Genomic DNA, 21,114 nt, shown 5'->3' with positions numbered 1-21,114 from the left:
ATTGTTTTAAAATCCATCACACATCACTTGATAAGATGCCCTAATCCATACTCATTCTCTCTGCAGCCTCTGCCTTTTCTCTGCTGTGCTTAAAGGAGTTATGGTATAAATTCTTATTGGAACATACTGCTATACTTTGTGTTGCTGATTACATGGACATAGTTGTAGTTAGTACTCTTTGAACTGAATGACAAGACTTTATTATTGTTTCTTTCCTCCTGTCACTTTGTCCTTCTTCTTTCTTCAGAGTCTGCTGTCAGTCCACGACATGGTTGCTAATAAGCAATACAACCCTGAACTGCCCCCTCTGCCCACTGACCTGGATGATGACGAAGACTCAGTGAAGATCATAAGACTGGTTAAAAATAAAGAGCCACTGGTAAGTTTTTAATCAGCTTCTTGAGGAACTGATGTTTTTAATTTAAAAATTGATCTTCTTCTTCTTCTATTAAATTGTTATGTATCTATAGCCCACTAACCTGCTGAAGTTATTAAGAGTTGGGGAATATACGATTATAAGAAGGTCTCTTCATCCTACGGAAGAACACAAAGCTGTGGTCTGCAGAGGTCGTCAGCTTACGTACAACCCCAATTCCAATGAAGTTGGGACATTGTGTAAAATGTAAATAAAAAAGAATACAATGATTTGCAAATCCTCTTCAACCTATATTCAATTGAATACACCACAAAGACAAGACATTTAATGTTCAAACTGATAAACCTTTTTGTTTTTGTGCAAATATTTGCTCATTTTGAAATGGATGTCTACAACACGTTTCAAAATAGCTGGGACAGTGGTATGTTTACCACTGTGTTACATCACCTTTTTTTTCTAACAACACTCAATAAGCGTTTGGGAACTGAGGACACTAATTGTTGAAGCTTTGTAGGTGGAATTCTTTCCCATTCTTGCTTGATGTACGACTTCATTTGTTCAACAGTCCAGGGTCTCCGTTGTCATATTTTGCGCTTCATAATGCATCACACATTTTCAATGGACAATAGGTCTGGACTGCAGGCAGGCCAGTCTAGTACCCACACTCTTACTACGAAGCCACGCTGTTATAACACATGCAGAATGTGGCTTGGCATTGTCTTGCTGAAATAAGCAGGGATGTCCCTAAAAAAGACGTTGCTTGGATGGCAGCATGTGTTGCTCCAAAACCTGGATGTACCTTTCAGCATTGATGGTGCCATCACAGATGTGTACTTTGCCCATGCCATGGGCACTAACACACCCCCATACCATCACAGATGCTGGCTTTTGAACTTTTCGCTGGTAACAATCTGGATGGCCTTTTTCCTCTTTTGTGCGGAGGACATGACGTCCATTATTTCCAAAAACAATTTGAAATGTGGACTCATCAGTCCACAGCACACTTTTCCACTTTGGATCTGTCCATTTCAAATAAGCTCGGGCCCAGAGAACGCAGTGGTGTTTCTGGATGTTGTTGATGTATGGCTTTCGCTTTGCATGGTAGAGTTTTAACTTGCACTTGTAGATGTAGCGAAGAACTGTGTTAACTGACAATGGTTTTCTGAAGTGTTCCTGAGCCCACACGGTAAGATCGTTTACACGATGATGGATTTTAATGCAGTGCCGCCTGAGGGATCGAAGGTCACAGGCATTCAGTGTTGGTTTTCGGCCTTGTCGCTTACATGTAGAAAGTTCTCCAGATTCTCTGAATCTTCTGATTATATTATGGACTGTAGATGATGGAATCTCTAAATTTCTTGCAATTGAACATTAAGAAACATTGTTATTAAACTGTGGGACTATTTTTTCATGCAGTTGTTCAGAAAGTGGTGATCCTCACCCCATCTTTGCTTGTGAATGGCTGAGCCATTTGGGGATGCTCCTTTTATACCCAATCATGACACTTACAATTCTTGTCCTCAGTTCCCAAAGGCTTATTGAGTGTTGTTAGAAGGAAAGTTGATGTAACACAGTGGTAAACATATCACGGTCCCAGCTTTTTTGAAACGTGTTGCAAGCATCCATTTCAAAATGAGCAAATATTTGCACAAAAATAAAGTTTATCAGTTTGAACATTGAATATCTTCTCTTTGTGGTATACTCAAATGAATATAGGTTGAAGAGGATTTGCAGATCATTGAATTCTGTTTTCATTTACATTTTGCACAATGTCCCAACTTCATTGGAATTGGGGTTGTACAACTTGACTAAATTCTTTGAACCCTATCTTACTCCCAGTGTGGCATGCAGTGCAATGATGGTGTTGTTACTAATTTCCACCTGACACCATTACCATTTTCATTCCCAGTGCCCACATTCTTTATTTAACAAGTCTGTTTGCGCTCATGGGGACGTGTTGTGCTGAAATCAGGTGTGGTCGGGTGTGGGCAGGTGCTGCTCTGATTGGTCAAATTTCCATATAAATTCACATAATCTAGGTCCTTGTGGGCTGAACTGAAAAACATGTTTTTGAGTAAGGATACTCACAAAAAATGCACCAAAATGGCACCGGCTGTTGTGGCAAACCGTCTTTCTGTCTCTGTCCCCGTCCCGTATGTATTGTTCATTGTCTTAATACTGTTGTCTTTGATTGTGACGGCACACAGTCTCTGCTGGTATATAAGCTCCAGGCTCTTTTTGATATCCGCAACACGATCTCAAGGTTCCATCATGCTGATTATGAGCGGAGGACGATCAGGCTTCCACCGTTTCTGGCATTGGAGCTGCCTGAGCTGTTTTGCCGGGAACCGGTCTTGGAGATGAACTGGCAGGAGATGGTGCCGGTCTCGTGACACATGTGCAGGCACGAGTGTTAAACTCCAGTTCTGGTCTCTTAGGAATAATTGTTATCTTTCTGGAGATATTTCTGCCGCTGAAGTGGATTTACTTCGTCTGCAGCAATACCTTCTTTCTGTTTACCTGGTGTGTCTTGATCAGCTGACAGCGCTGAGCTGCTGGACACTGAGGAGGCGGGGCTGGAGAGGTGGAGCTAATCCGGACAACCTGCACAAGCTGCATTGCGTGGCTTTCCTTCAGGATCAGGAGCGAAGGGTCCAAATGGCACTCATTAACGCCAGGTCTCTTTCAAATAAAACATCTGTCCTTTGTGACTTTTATGAAACACATCAGCTGGATGCCATGTTTCTGATGGGGAGCTGGCTGTGTGATGGTGAAGTTGCACCCCTGCTGGAGCTTCTTCAGCTCCCCGAGACAGACAGGGAGGGGAGGAGAGGTGGCTTCAGTTTTTAATGACTTTTTGAAATGTAGACAGTCTGTGAATTGTGCTACATTTACCTAGTTTAAATCACAGTTGTTTAATATTAATCATCTCTCTGTGGTTTTAGTTGTTGTTATTTATTGCCCTCCCAAGTATAATCAGCATTTTATCTCTGAGTTTGTCAAGTTTGTAACTCATTTTATTGCTCAGTATGTTATGATTTTATTCATGGGAGATTTTAACATTCATTTATGCTGTGATGATAAGCCAGTGATCAAAGACTTTTTAAACTTAATTGATTTCCTTAACTTGACACAGTTGGTGTCTGGACCAACACACTGTCATGGACATTCTCTCGATCTTGTTTTATGTTTTGGGCTCTCTGTTTTTGTTAAAGAACTCTCTGTTTTACCAATGTTAGACCATTCATTAACTTTGTTTGATGTCTTCATCCCATACTCATTGGCTACGGGTAGAGGATCGGTGACATCAAGGTTAACACGATATATCAGCCCATGTGCCATACAGGACTTTAATTCAAGATTGCCTGACTTGGCTGACTCAGTTTTTAGTAACAATTTCACAGTGGATTACCTGACTGAGCAATTTAATCGTGTTCTTCTTGGCCTGCTGATTTTGGTGATACCAGCAAAGGTCAAGAAATCGCTTAGAAAGAGTCCTACTCCCTGGGTAGATGAAAATGTTTTAACTCTTAAAAAATAATGCAGGAAGGCTGAGCGTCAATGGTGTCAGTCCAGACTGAATGTATTTTATCAGACCTGGAAGGATAGTCTGAGTGCATATCAGTCTCCCATGTCAGCTGCAATGGCATCATTCTGTTCTCATCTAATTGAGAGTAATAGGCATTATTCAAAGCTGCTGTTTGATACAGTATCAGTATCAAAGCTCACCCAGACCAATCAGGTGGCCAGCTGGTCTTAATTGACAGCGTAGAACTTTCTTTTGTTTTTAATGACAGGGTTGAGGATATCAGACTGCAAATACCAAAGTCGGTAAACTATGATGTAGCATGTGCTGCTGCTCCTATTACTAGTGGACAGGGACTGACGGATTTCCAGCTCCCTTCATTGCCCGGATTGTCAAAGCTTGTTATATCAGCACGCTCAACAACCTGTTCTTTGGACCCTCTTCCTTCTTGGGTTATAAAAGAGCTTTGGCATACACTAGGTCCATATGGTTTGTCCATTTTAAATTATTTGCTGTCTTCAGGAATTTTTCCAGAGTGTTTTCAATCTGCCATGGTAAAACCTTTGTTAAAGAAGCCTGTGTTGCTACACCGTTAAATTACATACTTGTTTCAAACCTTGCATTTTTATCAAAGGTGTTTGAAAAAGAGGTTTCCAATCATCTTGTTGAGTATTTAACAGCTAATAATCTCTTTGAGCCTCTTCAGTCTGCCTTTAGGGAAAATCATTCCACAACTGCACTGACAAAGGTGGTGAATGATTTGTTGTTAAATGCTGACTATGATTGTGCTTCTGTTCTTTTGTTGTTGGACCTCAGTGCTGTGTTTGATAGTCAATTATTACATTCTCATGGATAGATTACAACAGTTCTGCATCTCGGGCAAGGTGCTGATGTGGTTAAAATCTTTCTTTCTTGAAATGTTTCTTGTCAAACAGATCTCAGTATGTTCTGTTTAATAATTTTCTGCCTGAGCCTTGTGCAGTCAAGCATGGGGTTTCTCAAGGTTCTGTTTCAGGTCCATTGCTTTTCTCTCTTTATGTCGCACCACTTGGTCAAATATTATGTTCTTTTGGTTTTGGTTTTCAATGTTATGCAGATGATTTACAACTATATACGAGGTCTATTAGAAAAGTATCCGACCTTATTATTTTTTCAAAAACCATATGGATTTGAATCACGTGTGATTACATCAGACATGCTTGAACCCTCGTGGGCATGCAAGAGTTTTTCACGCCTGTCGGTTACGTCATTCGCCTGGGGCAGTCTTTGAGTGAGGAGTCGTCCACCCGCTCGTCGATTTTTTTCATTGTTTAGGAATGGCTCAGAGACTGTTGCTTTGTTTGATAAAATTTTTTTCAAAACTGTAAGGCACAACTGAGTGGACACCATTCAATAAATTCAGCTGGTTTTCGGTAAAAATTTTAACGGCTGATGAGAGATTTTGGTCTGGTAGTGTCGCTTTAAGGACGGTCCACGGCGCCTGACGGCGATCTGCGCTTCGAGGCGGCAGCGTCTCGCCGTTTCAAGTTGAAAACTTCCACATTTCAGGCTCTGTTGATGCAGTAAGTCCTCAGAGAACAGAGAACTTTCAGAAGAAGTCGGCATGAGGAGTTTATTTGGACATTCCATTGTTAACGGTCATTTTGTAATGAAAGAACGTGCGGGCAGAGTCGCATGTCGGGCTGGACCCGACCGCGGGGGGTTGCGGCAGGAAAAACACCTCCATTGGAAATCTTAACGGGCAAGTTGGAACATGCCCAAGCTGTTAAACAATTTCTCAGTTACTCACTTGTTGAAAGCCATTAAAAGCCGCCTGAATTCTACAAATGGTTTTCAACACGGAGGTGTTTTTCCTGTCGCGGCGCACACAGATTTGCCGAGTCGTCACGGAAACGACTCGGCGAATTTGCGCGTACGTCTTTCATTAAAAAAATGTCCTTAAACAGTGGAATGTCCGCATAAATTCCTCATGCCGGCCTCTTCTGAATCTTCTCTGTTCTCTCACGATGTCCTGGGTGAATTAAGCCTTAAATTAGGATGTTTTAAGCTCGAAACAGGCCGATGACAGCGCCTGGAAGCGCTGCAGGACGTCCTGCTCCGTGGGAAGTCCTTACACCGACAGAAACACCCCATAATCTCTCATCAGCCGTTAAACTTTTCACCGAAAACCAGCTTAATTTCTCGAATAGTGTCCACTCGGATATTCCTCACAGGTCCAGAAAAAATGTTGATAAAGCAACGCGCGCCGTCTCGAGCAGCGTGTGAAACAAAGGAATTCAGCCGAGAGGGCGGGACCACATCTCACTCAAGGCCTGCCCACAGGGAAATGGCGTCACCGACACGCGTGAAAAAACTCACGCATGCACACGAGGGTTCAAGCATGATTGGTGTAATCGCATGTCATTCAAATCCATATAGTTAAAAAAAAAATAAAAGGGTCGGTTTATTATCTAAGAGACCTCGTATGCCTGTAAATTGTGAAAATGGGTCTAACTTGTCCAAACTTGAGCTCTGTCTTTCAGCTGTCAGAAGCTGGTTTTCTAATGATTTTTTTGTTCCTTAACTTTGCAAAGACTGAAATGACGATCATTGTACCTCAGAATTTACATCATTTATTTGAAAATGTTGCTCTTTCTCTGGATGATTGTGTGGTTCATTGCAGTGAAAAAATTAAAAATCTTGGGGCTATAGTTGACCAGACTCTTGTGTTTGACAAACACATCAAGGATGTGTCAAAGGTGTCCTTCTTTCATCTTAGAAGGATTGCTAAAGCCTCTTTCACACTGGCACAAACGTAGAACTGTGTATTGTGGCGTACCGTCTACGCCAAGTTGAGCAGCTCTACGCCCATTTTTAGCAGCTCTACACTGCGTTTTTGCTCCCTATGCAGCAGTATGTTGAGGGCTATGTGCATAGGATGGAAGAAATTAAACATGTTTAATTTTTTTGGTGTAGAGCACTGGACACAGAAAATATGCAGTTTTAAGCAGGTCTATGCAGCACAACGTTACTGCATGCAAGTCTGTGCAACACAGTGCTCCTGTACACATCCAAAAACTGAGTCCATGCATCCAGAGTGAATCAGCTGGAGAACATGATCACGCAGCCCACAGCGCCTCTGTGTGCTCAGAACAGCTGATCTAACTGATGAACATGTGTGTGCTCAGAACAGGTAATCGAACCTCAACTCATAAATCCAGAAAGAGAACAGAAACAGCAGGTTGGTCGCGCTCTCTCTCGCTCTCTCTCTGTCTCTGTCACTTTCTCTCTCTCTCTCTCCCTGTCATTCTCTTTCTCTGTCTCTCTCTATTTCTCAGGTCTTATCAAACCTGAATAAGCGCTGTGACTCTTTAAAATAAAAGCGCAGTCACTGCATGTCTATGCGATCATCAGATGACCTGATTGATCAGGTCTGATCAAACCTGAATAAGCGCTGTGACTCTTTAAAATAAAAGCGCCATCGCTGCATGTCAGTACACTCATCAGACACCCTGATCAATCAGGTCTGATCAAATCAGCAGACCTGATCGGAGCAAAGTCAAAGTCGGCTTTATTGTCAATTCTTCACATGTACTAGACATACAAGAAATCCACATTTTGTTTCTCACCTTCCCTCTGTGATGACAGGACAAGACATTTTGACAATAAGGACAAGTATTTAGTATTTACAGTGTAGTGTCTGAGGTAATAGTAAAAGTGGAAAGTGCAGTAGTGCAACCGGAGCTTTAAAAGTTTAAAGAGTCACAGCACTTCATTCACGGCAGCCTTTACCACATCCAGACTCAGCAGCATCTGTACACAATGAAAATGATCCACCAAGACAAAATAAATAAATAAAATAAAATAATGTTTAATTATTCTGTTTCTGACCTGCACCACACTGTGCAGTAGAGAACTGAACGCACTTCCACAGAGGCAGAAAATAGCAGCTATGGCAACATCCGTGGTGTGTCCATAAAGTAACGGTCCTTTTTAAAAAAAAAAAAACTATATGGATTTCATTCATATGTTTTTACGTCAGACATGCTTGAACCCTCGTGCGCATGCATGAGTTTTTTCCATGCCTGTCGGTGACGTCATTCGCCTGTGAGCACGCCTTGTGGAAGGAGTGGTCCCGCCCCCTCGTCGGATTTTCATTGTCTGGAAATGGCGGAATGAAAAGGACTTTTTTTCCATCAGAATTTTTTCAGAAGCTGTTAGAGACTGGCACCTGGAAACCATTTGAAAAAGTTATCTGGCTTTTGGTGAAAATTTTACGGGCTTCACAGAGAATAAGGACTTTAACTACAGCTTTAAGGACCCCTTTAAGGACGGTCGGTGCGCCGCCCTCTGAGCTGCGACGTCGCGGCACAAACCACTGGATCATTTCTAAGCTGATGGCTCTGTGGATACGAGACCGTCATGTGCTCTTTCTCTGGTTATCACAAGAGCTGGACATCAGCCATTTTCCGGCAGATTTCACTTTTAACAAGAGGACAAGTTTGGACATGTCCAGCTCTCCACAAGTTCTCTTATACTCACTCGACTGGTAAGCACTGAAAGCCGAGATAGACTTAAGATAAGAGATGTCCAAACTTGTCCTCTGACATGCCGAAACGGAGGTGTTCCTTTGTCTCGCTTCATCAGCGAATCGGTCGTGATGCGCGAAGCCTCTTGCGCGGCTTCCATGACAAAATCTCTTGTTAAAAGTGAAATCTGCCGGAAAATGGCTGATGTCCAGCTCTTGTGATAACCAGAGAAAGAGCACACGACGGTCTCGTATCCACAGAGCCATCAGCTTAGAAATGATCCAGTGGTTTGTGCCGCGACGTCGCAGCTCGGAGGGCGGCGCACCGACCGTCCTTAAAGGGGTCCTTAAAGCTGTAGTTAAAGTCCTTATTCTCTGTGAAGCCCGTAAAATTTTCACCAAAAGCCAGATAACTTTTTCAAATGGTTTCCAGGTGCCAGTCTCTAACAGCTTCTGAAAAAATTCTGATGGAAAAAAAGTCCTTTTCATTCCATCATTTCCAGACAATGAAAATCCGACGAGGGGGCGGGACCACTCCTTCCACAGGTGTGCTCACAGTGAATGACGTCACCGACAGGCGTGGAAAAACTCACGCATGCGCACGAGGGTGTTCAAGCATGTCTGACATAAAAACATATGAATGAAATCCATATAGTTTTTAAAAAAATAAAAAGGACCGTTATTTTATGGACAGACCACGTATGTGGCAGTATGCAACTGTAAAAACCTCATTATACAGTCCACTCTTTTCCAAGCACAACGTGAACTGTGTGAACTGAAAAATACTTGAATTGATTTTAATAGCAGCAAGGGCTACACGCGACTGTGTGCACTCATTAAAAAGCAAACACTCACAGCTGCAAGCAAATCTACGAACGCAAAGAACATGGAAAAAGGCTGAGTACGTGCACATTTCGGCCATAGTTAAACGAAACACAACACCACAATACGCAGCTCTACATTTGGGCCGGTGTGAAAGGGGCTTAAGATTAGATCCATCCTGTCTGACAAGGATGCATAAGTCTTCACTCATGCTTTTGCAGATGGTTCAAAATGCTGTTGCTTGTATCCTGACAAGCGGGGAAATAAGAGCAGATTTCCCAGGGGCTGACCTCTCTCCATTGGCTTCCTTGTCAGTTTCGTGCTGATTTGAAGGTGCTTTTATTAACTTATAAAATTGTAAAAGGTCTTGCACCTTCATATCTTAAGGATCTCATAAGCACTTATACTCTTTCCCGCAACCTCCGTTCTCAGGGAAGTGGTCTTTTGGTAGTTCTGAAGGTCAAGAAAAAGACTGTTGGTGAGAGAACTTTCCTTCAGGGCACCAAAGCTGTGGAACAATCTTCCTGTGGACATTAGACCAGTAGGCTCTGTGGATTTTTTAAAGCAAAGCTGAAGACCCACTTCTTTACTCTTTGTCATGTTTTTGAGTTATTTTGATGTACTTCAAGTAATTTTTGGTTTGTATCGTACTGTCCTGTATTGTTATTACAGCCTGTACAACACTTGACTGAAAGCACTTTATAAATAAAATGATTATTATTATTATTATTAATGCTGAATTACACCAGTTCTTTCAGGAAGAATTGGCCAAATATCCAACAAAATATTATGAAAAGTTTGTGGAACACTGTCCTATCCATTTGAATCAAGTTGATCAATTAAAAATAACATATGCACATGCATACACAAACCATAGCAGCAAATACTACAAATATATCTATAGTTCTGTCCCAGTAATAACCTATTATAATAAATAAAAGTTGAAATAAATCTTGTTTTGACTAAAATCTCTTATGGAACCACAGTAGACAGGCTGTTTCAATAAGCAAATGAATTGTTTGGCTGAATGAAATTTGTAGAGCTTGGAAAACTTGAGCTTAAAGGTTTTTAACAAGTTGTAAACATGCTTATGTTTAATGTATTTAAATATGTACTGCTACACTTGAACACAAATTGGAGGATGCAGAGTAGCCACTTACATGTGTTCTTATTCTGCTTTCTGAACTTTTTTTGGGAAGAATCGGCTACAAGCAATTATTGTAGATGATGTATTGGTTGGTTATTCCCAAGCTTTCAGATGAATGAGAACTCACAACTTCAACCATGTCATTTTTTTTTTTTTTTTGAAGCTTTCCCCCCCCTCTGGTATGAAACGTGACTCCGCCTAAATTTCATAGTTGTGGATTGCTTTTGAGTAGGTGTTTTCACTCATTACTTTTCACAGTGTTTTTAGTTTTCTAATTTGAAATTTTATACACCCAGTATTTTTTGGCCAGTTGGCAGGTGGTTTGACTCTGCAGTAAGCATCAGGAAATACTTTCTCATTTTTACATACATATGGAACAAGACACATTACACACGCTTTCACAAATCCTTTGGTTAATTTGGATCTACCAATCATTTAAACTGCAGAAAACATTCTCACCTCTCAGCATTAAGTCAAAATACAGACCATAACCTAGGAGCCAGCAGTCTGTCTTGACAAACCATTTGCTTTCAAGGGGTAAATAGTTGTGAAATACAGTTTGTACACCACATTTTAAAATAATTACTTATTACCAATCAATTTAATTTGAATACTTTATGGGACAAAATAGCATTCATGCCACCAGTAAAGGCAACACCATAACATATTTTTGAGGTACTTGCCTGTGGGAATTTAAGCCACAGCCTTGAAGCTGTAAAAACAGAAAAAATAATCTCAATTACCCAGCACTTGGCCATGAGTATTTTTGGTCAGTCTAGGCTCTGAGTCTACGAACGCCACCTCATATTCTGGTCAGTGTTGCTCTTTCATTGCAATACGCTTCTTATGTCTTATGCTCTGTCTTCCCATACATCAGCAAACCACTCCAGCACCCATCTGCCTCAGTCTCAGGCCTCAAGTCTACAACAGTCCCACTTGATCTTGGACTCTCATTTGTATTTGCCTGCATACGCTCTTGACTGCCATTTGTCAAATTCCTTGTCAGCTTGTTTTACTTTTTTGAGAATGGATCTGTATTCCCCACAAACTGTAAACTCAGACCATTTTCTGCTCTGCCTTCATCATTCCTTCATTCCCATGTCCTAGACAGCCTTTTGATTGACCTCGGTATTCTGCAGCACATAAACAATCCACAACAGTTTGATGGCTTGTCAGAGACCTCTGTCTGTCATCACAGCACTTTCATGTGTGCTGAGGCCATGCCCATCTGTGATTTGTGCTGGACATGTCGGGGCCCTGGCTGCCTATATTTTCACTTTGTGGTTTTCACCCTGACCACTGTCTTGGCTCCAGGCCGGCACACTCCTCACACCACACCCCGGGGAGTGGAGAACACACCTAAGCCATTTTTGGGTTCCTGCCTATTGCATGTTCCGTAAAGCCGGAGAATGTAATAATATGGCTTGGAGGAGTTCTCTCTCTCTCTCTCTTACACAACGCACATTGTCGCAGGCGCTTCCTGCTCTAACCTCTCCTGAGACTGATGTTAGATCACGTTCCCTGAAACCATAATGTAATTTGTACTCACCTCGGTCAGTTTAATCATGTAGCTGGTGTTATTCCATTACGCGACCTGAACCTTTATTGTCGATGGGATTTGGCTTGCAATAACATCTGAATTGCACATTTATGATGTGTGATACGATGCATTGTTGTACATTTCTGAAAGTGTTAATTATAGAGAGTACATTTTTGTGGTGCTGTGTGGACTCACTTGTAGTTTATACATTATGGGTACAAACTGATTGCATATTTGAATTTAAATAAATAAAGGTAGAGTTGCTGTGGTCCACCCAGTCTTCTGGTAGAGGTCAACACTAGGCCAGTTGTATAAATATTCCTCAAACCTGATATGTTGTTTTGCTTCGTTATTATTTCTTTATTATTATTTTTTCTTCTAATTCAACACACAGTATGAGCATTCCACCAAATATGTTCATAAGATCAGCTATTTGAAAACTGCTCTCAATAATGATATTTATTATAAGGTATTTTACTCCACCTGGGCTTTGATGCATAACAATCATATTTACAGTGCATCTGGAAAGTATTCACCATGCTTCAGGTTTTCTACATTTTATGTTACAGCCTTATTCCAAAATGGATGAAATTCATTTTTTCCTCAAAATTCTACACACAATACCCCATAATGACAATGTGGAAAAAGGTGTTTTTTTGTTTTTTTGTTTTTTTTTTTTACTTTTCCAAATTTATTTACAAAACAACACAAGAACAAACAAACAAATTAAGAAATCACATGTACATAAGTATTCACAACCTTTGCCATGAAGCTTAAAATTGAGTTCAGGTGCATCCTGTTTCACTGATCATTCTTGAGATTTTTCTACAGCTTAATTGAAGTCCACCTGGGTTAAATTCAGTTGATTGGACATGATTTGGAAAGGCACACACCTGTCTACATGTAACATCCCACAGTTTTCAGTGCATATCAGAGCACAAATAAACATAAAATCAAAGGAATTGTCTGTAGACCTCTGAGATAGGATTCTCTCGAGGCACAAATCTAGGGAAGGGTACAGAAACATTTCTGCTGCTTTGAACCTCCCAATGAGCACAGTGAACTCCATCATCAGTAAATGGAAATAGTTCAGATCCATCACGACCCTTCCTAGAGTTGACCACCTGTCTATCTTGGCTTTCAATGCTTACCAGTCCAGTAAGTATCAGAGAAATTGTGGAGAGCTGGACATGTCCAAACTTGTCCTCTGACACGCCGAAACGGAGGTGTTCCTTTGTCTCGCTTCCAAAGCAAATTGGTCTTTACACGCGAAGCCTCCGCGCGGCTTTCCATGACAAAATCTCTTGTTAAAAGTGAAATCTGCCGGAAAATGGCTGATGTCCAGCTCTTGTGATAACCAGAGAAAGAGCACACGACGGTCTCGTATCCACAGAGCCATCCGTTTAGAAATGGTCCAGTGGCTTGTGCCGCATTGTCGCAGCTCGGAGCGCGGCGCGCCGAGCGTCCTTAAAGGGGTCCTTAAAGCTGTAGTAACAGTCCTTATTCTCTGTGAAGCCCGTAAAATTTTCACCGAAAGCCAGATAAATTTTTCAAATGGTTTCCAGGTGCCAGTTTCTAACAGCTTCTGAAAAAATTCTGATGGAAAAAAGTCCTTTTCATTCCGCCATTTCCAGACAATGAAATCCGACGAGGGGGCGGGACAACTCCTTCCCAAGGTGTGCTCACAGGCGAATGACATAACTGACAGGCGTGGAAAAACTCACACATGTGCACGAGGGTTCAAGCATGTCTGACGTAAAAACATATGAATGAAATCCATATAGTTTTTGAAAAAATAAAAAGGACCGTTACTTATTGACAGACCTCGTATATTCTTCATGATCAAGTGATACCTTGACATTTGACCAAGACTGTTCTAACTTTGAGTTTGATCTTTCAGGGTCAACAAAAGTCAAAGGCCATGTGACAAATGGAAAGTTTGTGTGACTACATATTTGTGTTTCATAGTAACCATATCCATAAATTTGACCAATTCTTCAAAGAAGCCACTATAAATAGCACCTTTATATAAGCACTGGACCAAAATTTTGACTTTGTGCTGTGACGCTGATTTTTAACTTTCCATCCATCAGTTTTCTAAACCTGATTATTCCAGTTAAGGTTCACAGGGGAATGGGGCCTTTCCCAGCACTCATTGGACGTGGGGCGAGGTACACCGTGGACATCCTTCCAGTCTCTTGCTGGGCTGACACATATAGACATACAAACACTTTCACACTCCTCCTCTCACTTATGATCTGTTTAGTGTCACCAATTCACCTACCTGCATGTCTTTGGAAGTGGGAGAGAAGGGTCAGCAAAGGACACTGATTTGATTTTTGAGAAAAATTAGTTGAAGATCACTGAGTAATGGTCACAGTTTGTGGGAGGCATTTGTTAAACTTTGACCTATGTTTAATATTAAACACCAATACAAAGTCACGTATCACTTTTCTTTGGTCACACGACATTTGATCTTGTACTTAGAAGGTTAAACTCAAGGTCATCGCCACTTAACTCAAACGGTTTGAAACCAGTATTGTTTAAATGTGGTGGAGTGTGTTGATCAGGGATAACGTAGTTCAGTTTTGGACAGAACTGATCAAATATCAAGGCCACACAGAACCAAACTATATGGTATCACTGAATCACAAAGAAAAAAATGTATGAATCTACATTAAACATGTAAAGTCCAGGAGTCGCACTCTGTGGCTGCTGTCTTATTTTTTTATGTGAAAAAAAGAAACATTTGTATGAAAATGGCTGAAAATGTATTTCTCTGTCATTAGTGAGATGGAGTTGCTTGATTTTGTGACCAACTAACTTCTCAGAACATTTTAAGGTTCTGCATTTACCCATCTACCTTTAGCTTTAGAAATAGTGCAGTCTGTCATCCTGTATGTCTTAAAAGGGAAATGAACAGTTGTACATGATGGCTTTAGCCTGCAGGTCCAGTCCATACGATGAAGTCACAGGCATTTTTAAAACCAGTACAAAGGCCTCTAATTGTCGGGTCCTCATTCATTACCGCACCAAATTGATTTGGATGTGCCCTTTAACTTGTAGTTTTGTATAATCAGCCTTAAATTCTTCAAGTTGACATCATAACAACTAGGCGATGCAATATTTGATTTCTTTTTTGCTTTGCATATCTCTCTCTCTCTCTCTCTTAATCCTTTCTTTTCTCTGTTTTTACACTCTGTAGGCTTTTGTCTCAAATTCTTGTTCTGTCATTCTCAGTGATTTGGGGACTCATTTCACGTACTCACGCCATTCCTTTAAAAAATATTCACATCATTGTGATTAGTGCAGAGGTGGGCAACAGTGTGGCATGAAGGGTCAAGATGGTGCAGGTTTTCCTTACTACTCATCACTTCAACAGACTTTTAGGTTTGGGGAGAGGCTCATCAGTTTAAACACCTGTTCAGGTGACTTGCGAGGACAACATGGGCTATTTTGGCTCTTCATGGCACACTGTTTCCCATGTCTGGTTTTGTGGACTGTGTAGTGAACCATAGGTCAAACTTAAATTGCTCCAAGTGTGTTGTATTGAATAGCTGAGTAACTGGCATTATTTCTCAGAACATGTCTACATGCGAAGTTAGTGAAACTGCAATAGTCCCTGGGCATTTCTCCCCTTTTTCCTCTGTGTTCTCTGCTTCCTCAAACTGGCAAATTTACTACTTCAGACATTTTTGACTAATTAAATTATGTTGAGAAAGTGCCATAAATATGTACATACAGAAATGGTAACTCAGTAGTGTTGTTCACTGGTTCCGGGGCGTGGTATCCGAGTTTGAGCATAACATTGAGTAGGTGTCAGGCAGAATGCTTGGAATGTTCTTCTGCAACATCTAAAAACCAAAGTACCAGGGACTTGTGGGGATGGAGTGAATGAGATGTTGAACTATACTGCAGAGCAAGCATTTCTACCTGAGTTGGGCATGACATCAGTGATGTTTTTTCTGTTCAAATTTTGCACTTTCTGTGACAGTTACTGGCTAAAGGACTTGTTACTTGACATTTGCTTTCATGCAGAGGTTGCAGCATCATATCAAAACAGCCATTTACGTCCCACTATTTGCCTGGGTCTGATTCACGATGGCAGCAGTAATGCCTGGTGATCTCATGGGGTTCCAAATCAAGATACAGTGCATCCGGAAACTATTCACAGTGCTTCACTTTTTCCACATTTTGTTATGTTACAACCTTATTCCAAAATGAATGAAATTATTTTTTCCCACAAATTCTACAGACAATACCCCATAATGACAGTGTGAAAAAGTATTTATTTATTTATTTATTGTCTTTTTACAACTTATGAAAAAAACAACAACTAAGAAATTATGTGTACATAAGTATTCACAGCCTTTGTCGTGAAGCTCAAAATTGAGCTCAGGTGCATCCTGGTTCCACAGATTATCCTTGAGATGTTTCTACAGCTTAATTGGAGTCCACCAGTTGTACAAAGTATATGAAGTTAGGATACACCAGGACTCTTCCTGGAGCTGGCCACCTGTCTAAGCTGAGCGATCCCGGGAGAAGGTCCTTAATCAGGGAGGTGACCAAGAACCCAATGGTCGCTCTGTCAGAGCTCCAGCGTTCCTCTGTGGAGAGAGGAGAACCTCCCAGAAGGACAACCATCTCTGTAGCATTCTACCAATCAGGCCTGTATGGTAGAGTTGCCAGATGGAAGCCACTCCTTAGTAAAAAGCATGTGGCAGCCTGTGAGCCTTTTGGCAAACCTGGAGTTTGCCTAAAGGCACCTGAAGGAGTCAAACAAAAGTCTCTGGTGTGATGATTGAGGGAAAGATGGATGCAGCAATGTACAGTGACATCCTCGATGAGAACCTGCTCCAGAGAGGTCCTGACCTCAGTCTGGAGCAACAGTTCTTTCAGCAGGACAGTGACCTTAAGCACACAGTCAAGATATCAAAGGAGTGGCTTCAGGACAACTCTGTGAATGTCCTTGAGTGGCCCAGCCAGAGCTCAGACCTGAATCTGATTGAACACCCCCTGAGAGATCTGAAAATGGCTGTGCGCCAACAGTCCTCATCCAACCCAGTGGAGCTTGAGAGGTGCTCAAAGAGGAATGGGCAAAACTGCCCAAAGATAGGTGTGCCAAGCTTGTGGCATCATATTCAAGAAGACTTGAGGCTGTAATTGCTGCCAACGGTGCATCAGCAAAGTATTGAGCAAAGGGTGTAAATACTTATGTACATGTGATTTCTTATTTTTTTATTTTTTATAAGTTTACAAAAATAATTAAAAAAAACTTTATTATCATTATGAGGTGCTGTTAGTAGAATTATGTGGAAAAAATGAATTAACCCTGTTTTGGAATAAGGCTGTAACACAACAAAATGTGGAAAATGTGAAGCACTATGAATACTTTCTGGATGCACTGTACAATATGTAATCTTTTCAAGGTAATCTTGGTCTGATTTAGTCTCTCTTTGTTATCAAACCTACATTGAAAACCTCAAAATTGAGGCATTCTAATCAGATGCCCTAAACCACTGTCTCTTTCAAGTAGAAACAAAATCTGTTCCTTGAGGAATAGGCACCTTACCAGGATAGAGAATTGTCCATCTGTGCATTATTGGACTGTTGGCAGACAGGTTATCACAAGGTACAATGACAGCCTGTAATTTATCCATCCTAGGGTCTAGTTTTGTGATTAGGAATATTTTGCATTACCATGTTGCCCAGTTAAGGTTGTTATGAGAAGGAATATGACAACAATGTTTTGTTTACCCACTATCCACAGTTTACAAGTTGTAGGGTATCTGTTCTCTACTAATTAGGCTGCCCACCAGAGTGGGAATTAGGGATGAGCGAGTACACCACTATCTGTATCTGTATCTGTTCAACCATCTAAATGATCTGTATCCATATCTGTATTTGTAGTGGGCGGGGCCTAAACCAGAAGTGGGCGTGGTTTAACCCTAAATGGCTGGAGCTTAAATCAGTGCATTAAGTCTGAAATTGATATGGATTGATCAGAAGTTGCTATATTTATTGCTTATTTGAAAACTATTTACAGAACAGCCTCAAAATTGAGATTCAAATCAATGTTTTTGATCACAAAAGTAAGAGAACTATTTGCAGAACAAGTTTTTTTTCTAATGAACTCAGAACATGAATGTTCTTAAATGTATGAATGAATATTTACAGAACAGCCTCAGAATTGAGAGTCAATGTTTATAATCACAATAGTAAAGAGTTGTCATACTCAACACAACTTTCTTTTTTAAATTTTATGATCAAACTGATTTTTTTTTCCCAATTATTTATTTATTTTTACTACCTAATGTTCTTGGCATTTTTTTCCACACAAAGTTAAACAATATTGATTAAGGTGCGTGTGGGTCTGTGTCTGTGTGTGCATGACTGTGTGTGTGTGTGTGCGTGTGTGTGTGTGTGTGTGTGTGTGTGTGTGTGTGTGTGTGTGTGTGTGTGTGTGTGTGTGTGTGTGTGTGTGTGTGTGTGTGTGTGTGTGACTGAGACTGGGCTGGACTGAGTGACTGTGAGAGGGAGAGAGACAGGTTGTTCTATTGACCAATTTATTTTTACGAACTGCAGTGAGAAAGTGTCAGATACTGTATGCAGCCATATACAATAAAAATATTAATATAGGCTACAGAGTTTTTATTCACTGTTAGAACACACAAAAGTCCTGCACCCTGGGAGTGCAGGGCCCAAGCTGGTACGTAGGGCTTGACTAGGTCAGCCAGATGGGGAGGTGCAAGTACATGAACAATTTTAAAAGAGAATACCAGAACCTTAAGATCCGATCTTGCAGCAACAGGAAGCCAATGAAGGGATGTCAAAATGGGCATAATGTGGTCAAATTTTCTGCCTCATGTCTGGCAGTAGCATTTTGAATCAGTTGAAGACCCCTAATATTGGACTACGGCAAACCAAAAAAGAGAGCATTACAATAGTCCAATCTTGAGGAAACAAATGCATGTATCAAAGTCTCAGCATCAGCCATAGACAGTCTTTGCTATATTTTGCAAATGGAAGAAAGCAGTCCTTGTAATGTTTGTAATGTGTAGGTCAGAGACAACATAGGATCAAAAATTACCCCAAGATTTCTCACTTTGTCCGTATGATGTAAAACACACAAACCCAAACTAAGCACCAGCTGATTAATTTGATGCCGTTGCCTTGCTGGAGCAAGAACCATCATTTCAGTGTTATCAGAGTTTAAAAGTAGGAAGTTGCTAGACATCCAACTTCTCACTGATGCAAGGCAATTTTCTAAAGATTTTATGTGAGTGAGATTGCCAGCAGTTATTGGCATGTACAGTTGAGTATCATCAGCATAGCAATGAAAGGCAATCCCAAAATGCCGCAGTATATTCCCAAAGGGTGCTACATAAAGGGAAAAATAGCAGGAGGCCTAAAACGGATCCCTGCAGAACCCTAAACTTCATGTCCCTAAGATCAGAGGTATTGTTATTGTACAAAACACAGTGAAAACAACTGGACAGATATGACGTCAACCACGCAAGGGAAGTTCCAGCAATCCCAAAATGATTCTCTAGCCTCTCGAGTAAAATATGATGATCCACAGTATCAAACGGCGCACTAAGATCCAACAGCACCAAACCATAGTGGTGTCCGAGTCCATTGCTCGCAGAAGGTCATTCACTACTTTAGTGAGCGCTGTCTCTGTGGAGTGATATTTTCTTAAAGCAGACTGCAGTGGCTCAAAAAGATTATTCTCAGTAAGGTGGTCCACAAGCTGCTGTGAAACCACTTTTTCCAGAATTTTAGAACAAAATGACAGATTTGATATCAGCCTATAATTTTTCAATACACTAGGGTCGAGATTGTGTTTCAATTTATTTGAAAGGGGCCATGTGCAATTAAAACATAAATCACGCACATCTATGTCCACATCTGCTGCCCCAGCATGTCCAGCCAGCTCTGCGGCCCGACACGTGTGTCCTGTGGACAGTGTGCCGCAGGTCAGACACCGCGTCATGTGGAATGGCGCTCACATGGGTGACGTGACATTCAGATTGCCCGCTGCATATTGTGATCGGACAGTCCGTTACACCTGGGTCAGCCTGTCAAAGTGTGCACCGTGCGTTCGCTCGCTGCAGCCTGTCACAACAGCGATATATCTTTTTATGTATGTCCACGTGAGGACAGCAAGCAGACACACACGTGTCACAGTGGACAGTTGTTAGGTCATGTCTGTCCAAACACAGTACATGTTCTCCAGCTGGGACATCCAGAACCAGAGATCTCAACAGCTGCGACTGTCGGTGGACACTCCCCCTGTCAGTTCAGCACACACACCGTGTCACTCTGTTCCTGTGTTATGTGATCGCTTCTTTTTAGTTATTTGTTATGTACTTGTGTATGTAGATGGTGTTGTACTTATTAATATACCTGTCCTGGCTGTGGTCTCGGTATTTGTAGCTGTCAGTGAGTCTCTGATCAGCAGCTGGAAGGAGGCTCGCTATGCTGTGTGCGCTCTGACGTGGCTGGCCGCTCCATCTGTACATCCATATCAGCAGTTCATGAAAGTGTGCTCCCACCCCCGGCACACCACATGTGTTGCGGATGGGGGGGCAACACATGCACAATTCACACGCACATCATGTGTTGTGGGGGAACCCAGCACTCTGGCACGCCACGTGTATTGCTGTTTTGCAACACCACACACGTGGGGGCACTTAGACAAATTTCACAGCCAGCTTGAACGTGATCGTCTGCTCACTATTTTTGTGCTAATAGCGTGAATGCGACACATTTTCTAAGTGTCAGTTGAGCGGTGTTAGATGTTCGTATGTGTCACCTGGAATTTGGCCGACACCTGCCGTGAGAGGGATCGAATGGGCTCTCACAGGGCACTCTCTGTCTTTCAGCCACTGGTGTACACAAATAGGTGTAACAACAGGTGTATGAGGCGTTGGAGGCAGCTCAGATTTTACACGTATTGCATACAATTCCTGCTTCATGTGCAATTTGGCCACATTTGTACTATGTGTGAAGGGGACCTAAAATTGGACTTGATAGAGAAACTAATGAAGACTGGCTACCTGCCTCAAAGAAGGTCGTGCTTGTCATGATGACTGGGTTAGTCAGCATGTTAAGCCTTAGCCATGCTGTTTGACATGTATCACAGGCTTATGTAAGCATGCAGCTTTTCTGTTGCACCTAGAAGCCAGCAAAA

The 21,114-nt window shown here is 41.5% G+C and overlaps 1 protein-coding gene across 1 annotated transcript in view; it reads left to right on the top strand.

Annotated features, from left to right (window-relative positions):
- Positions 1-21,114, top strand: part of mpp7a (membrane protein, palmitoylated 7a (MAGUK p55 subfamily member 7)) — an 866,557-nt gene that overhangs the window by 480,900 nt on the left and 364,543 nt on the right. The window contains 1 exon segment of the mRNA XM_034172035.1: positions 248-379. Within this exon segment, the coding sequence (XP_034027926.1) occupies positions 248-379 (132 nt within the window).

Source organism: Thalassophryne amazonica, chromosome 1 (assembly GCF_902500255.1).
Source record: "Thalassophryne amazonica chromosome 1, fThaAma1.1, whole genome shotgun sequence".
Taxonomy (NCBI): domain Eukaryota; kingdom Metazoa; phylum Chordata; class Actinopteri; order Batrachoidiformes; family Batrachoididae; genus Thalassophryne; species Thalassophryne amazonica.
Note: the sequence above shows the minus strand (reverse complement) of the source record. Positions and strands in the feature narration are given on the sequence as shown.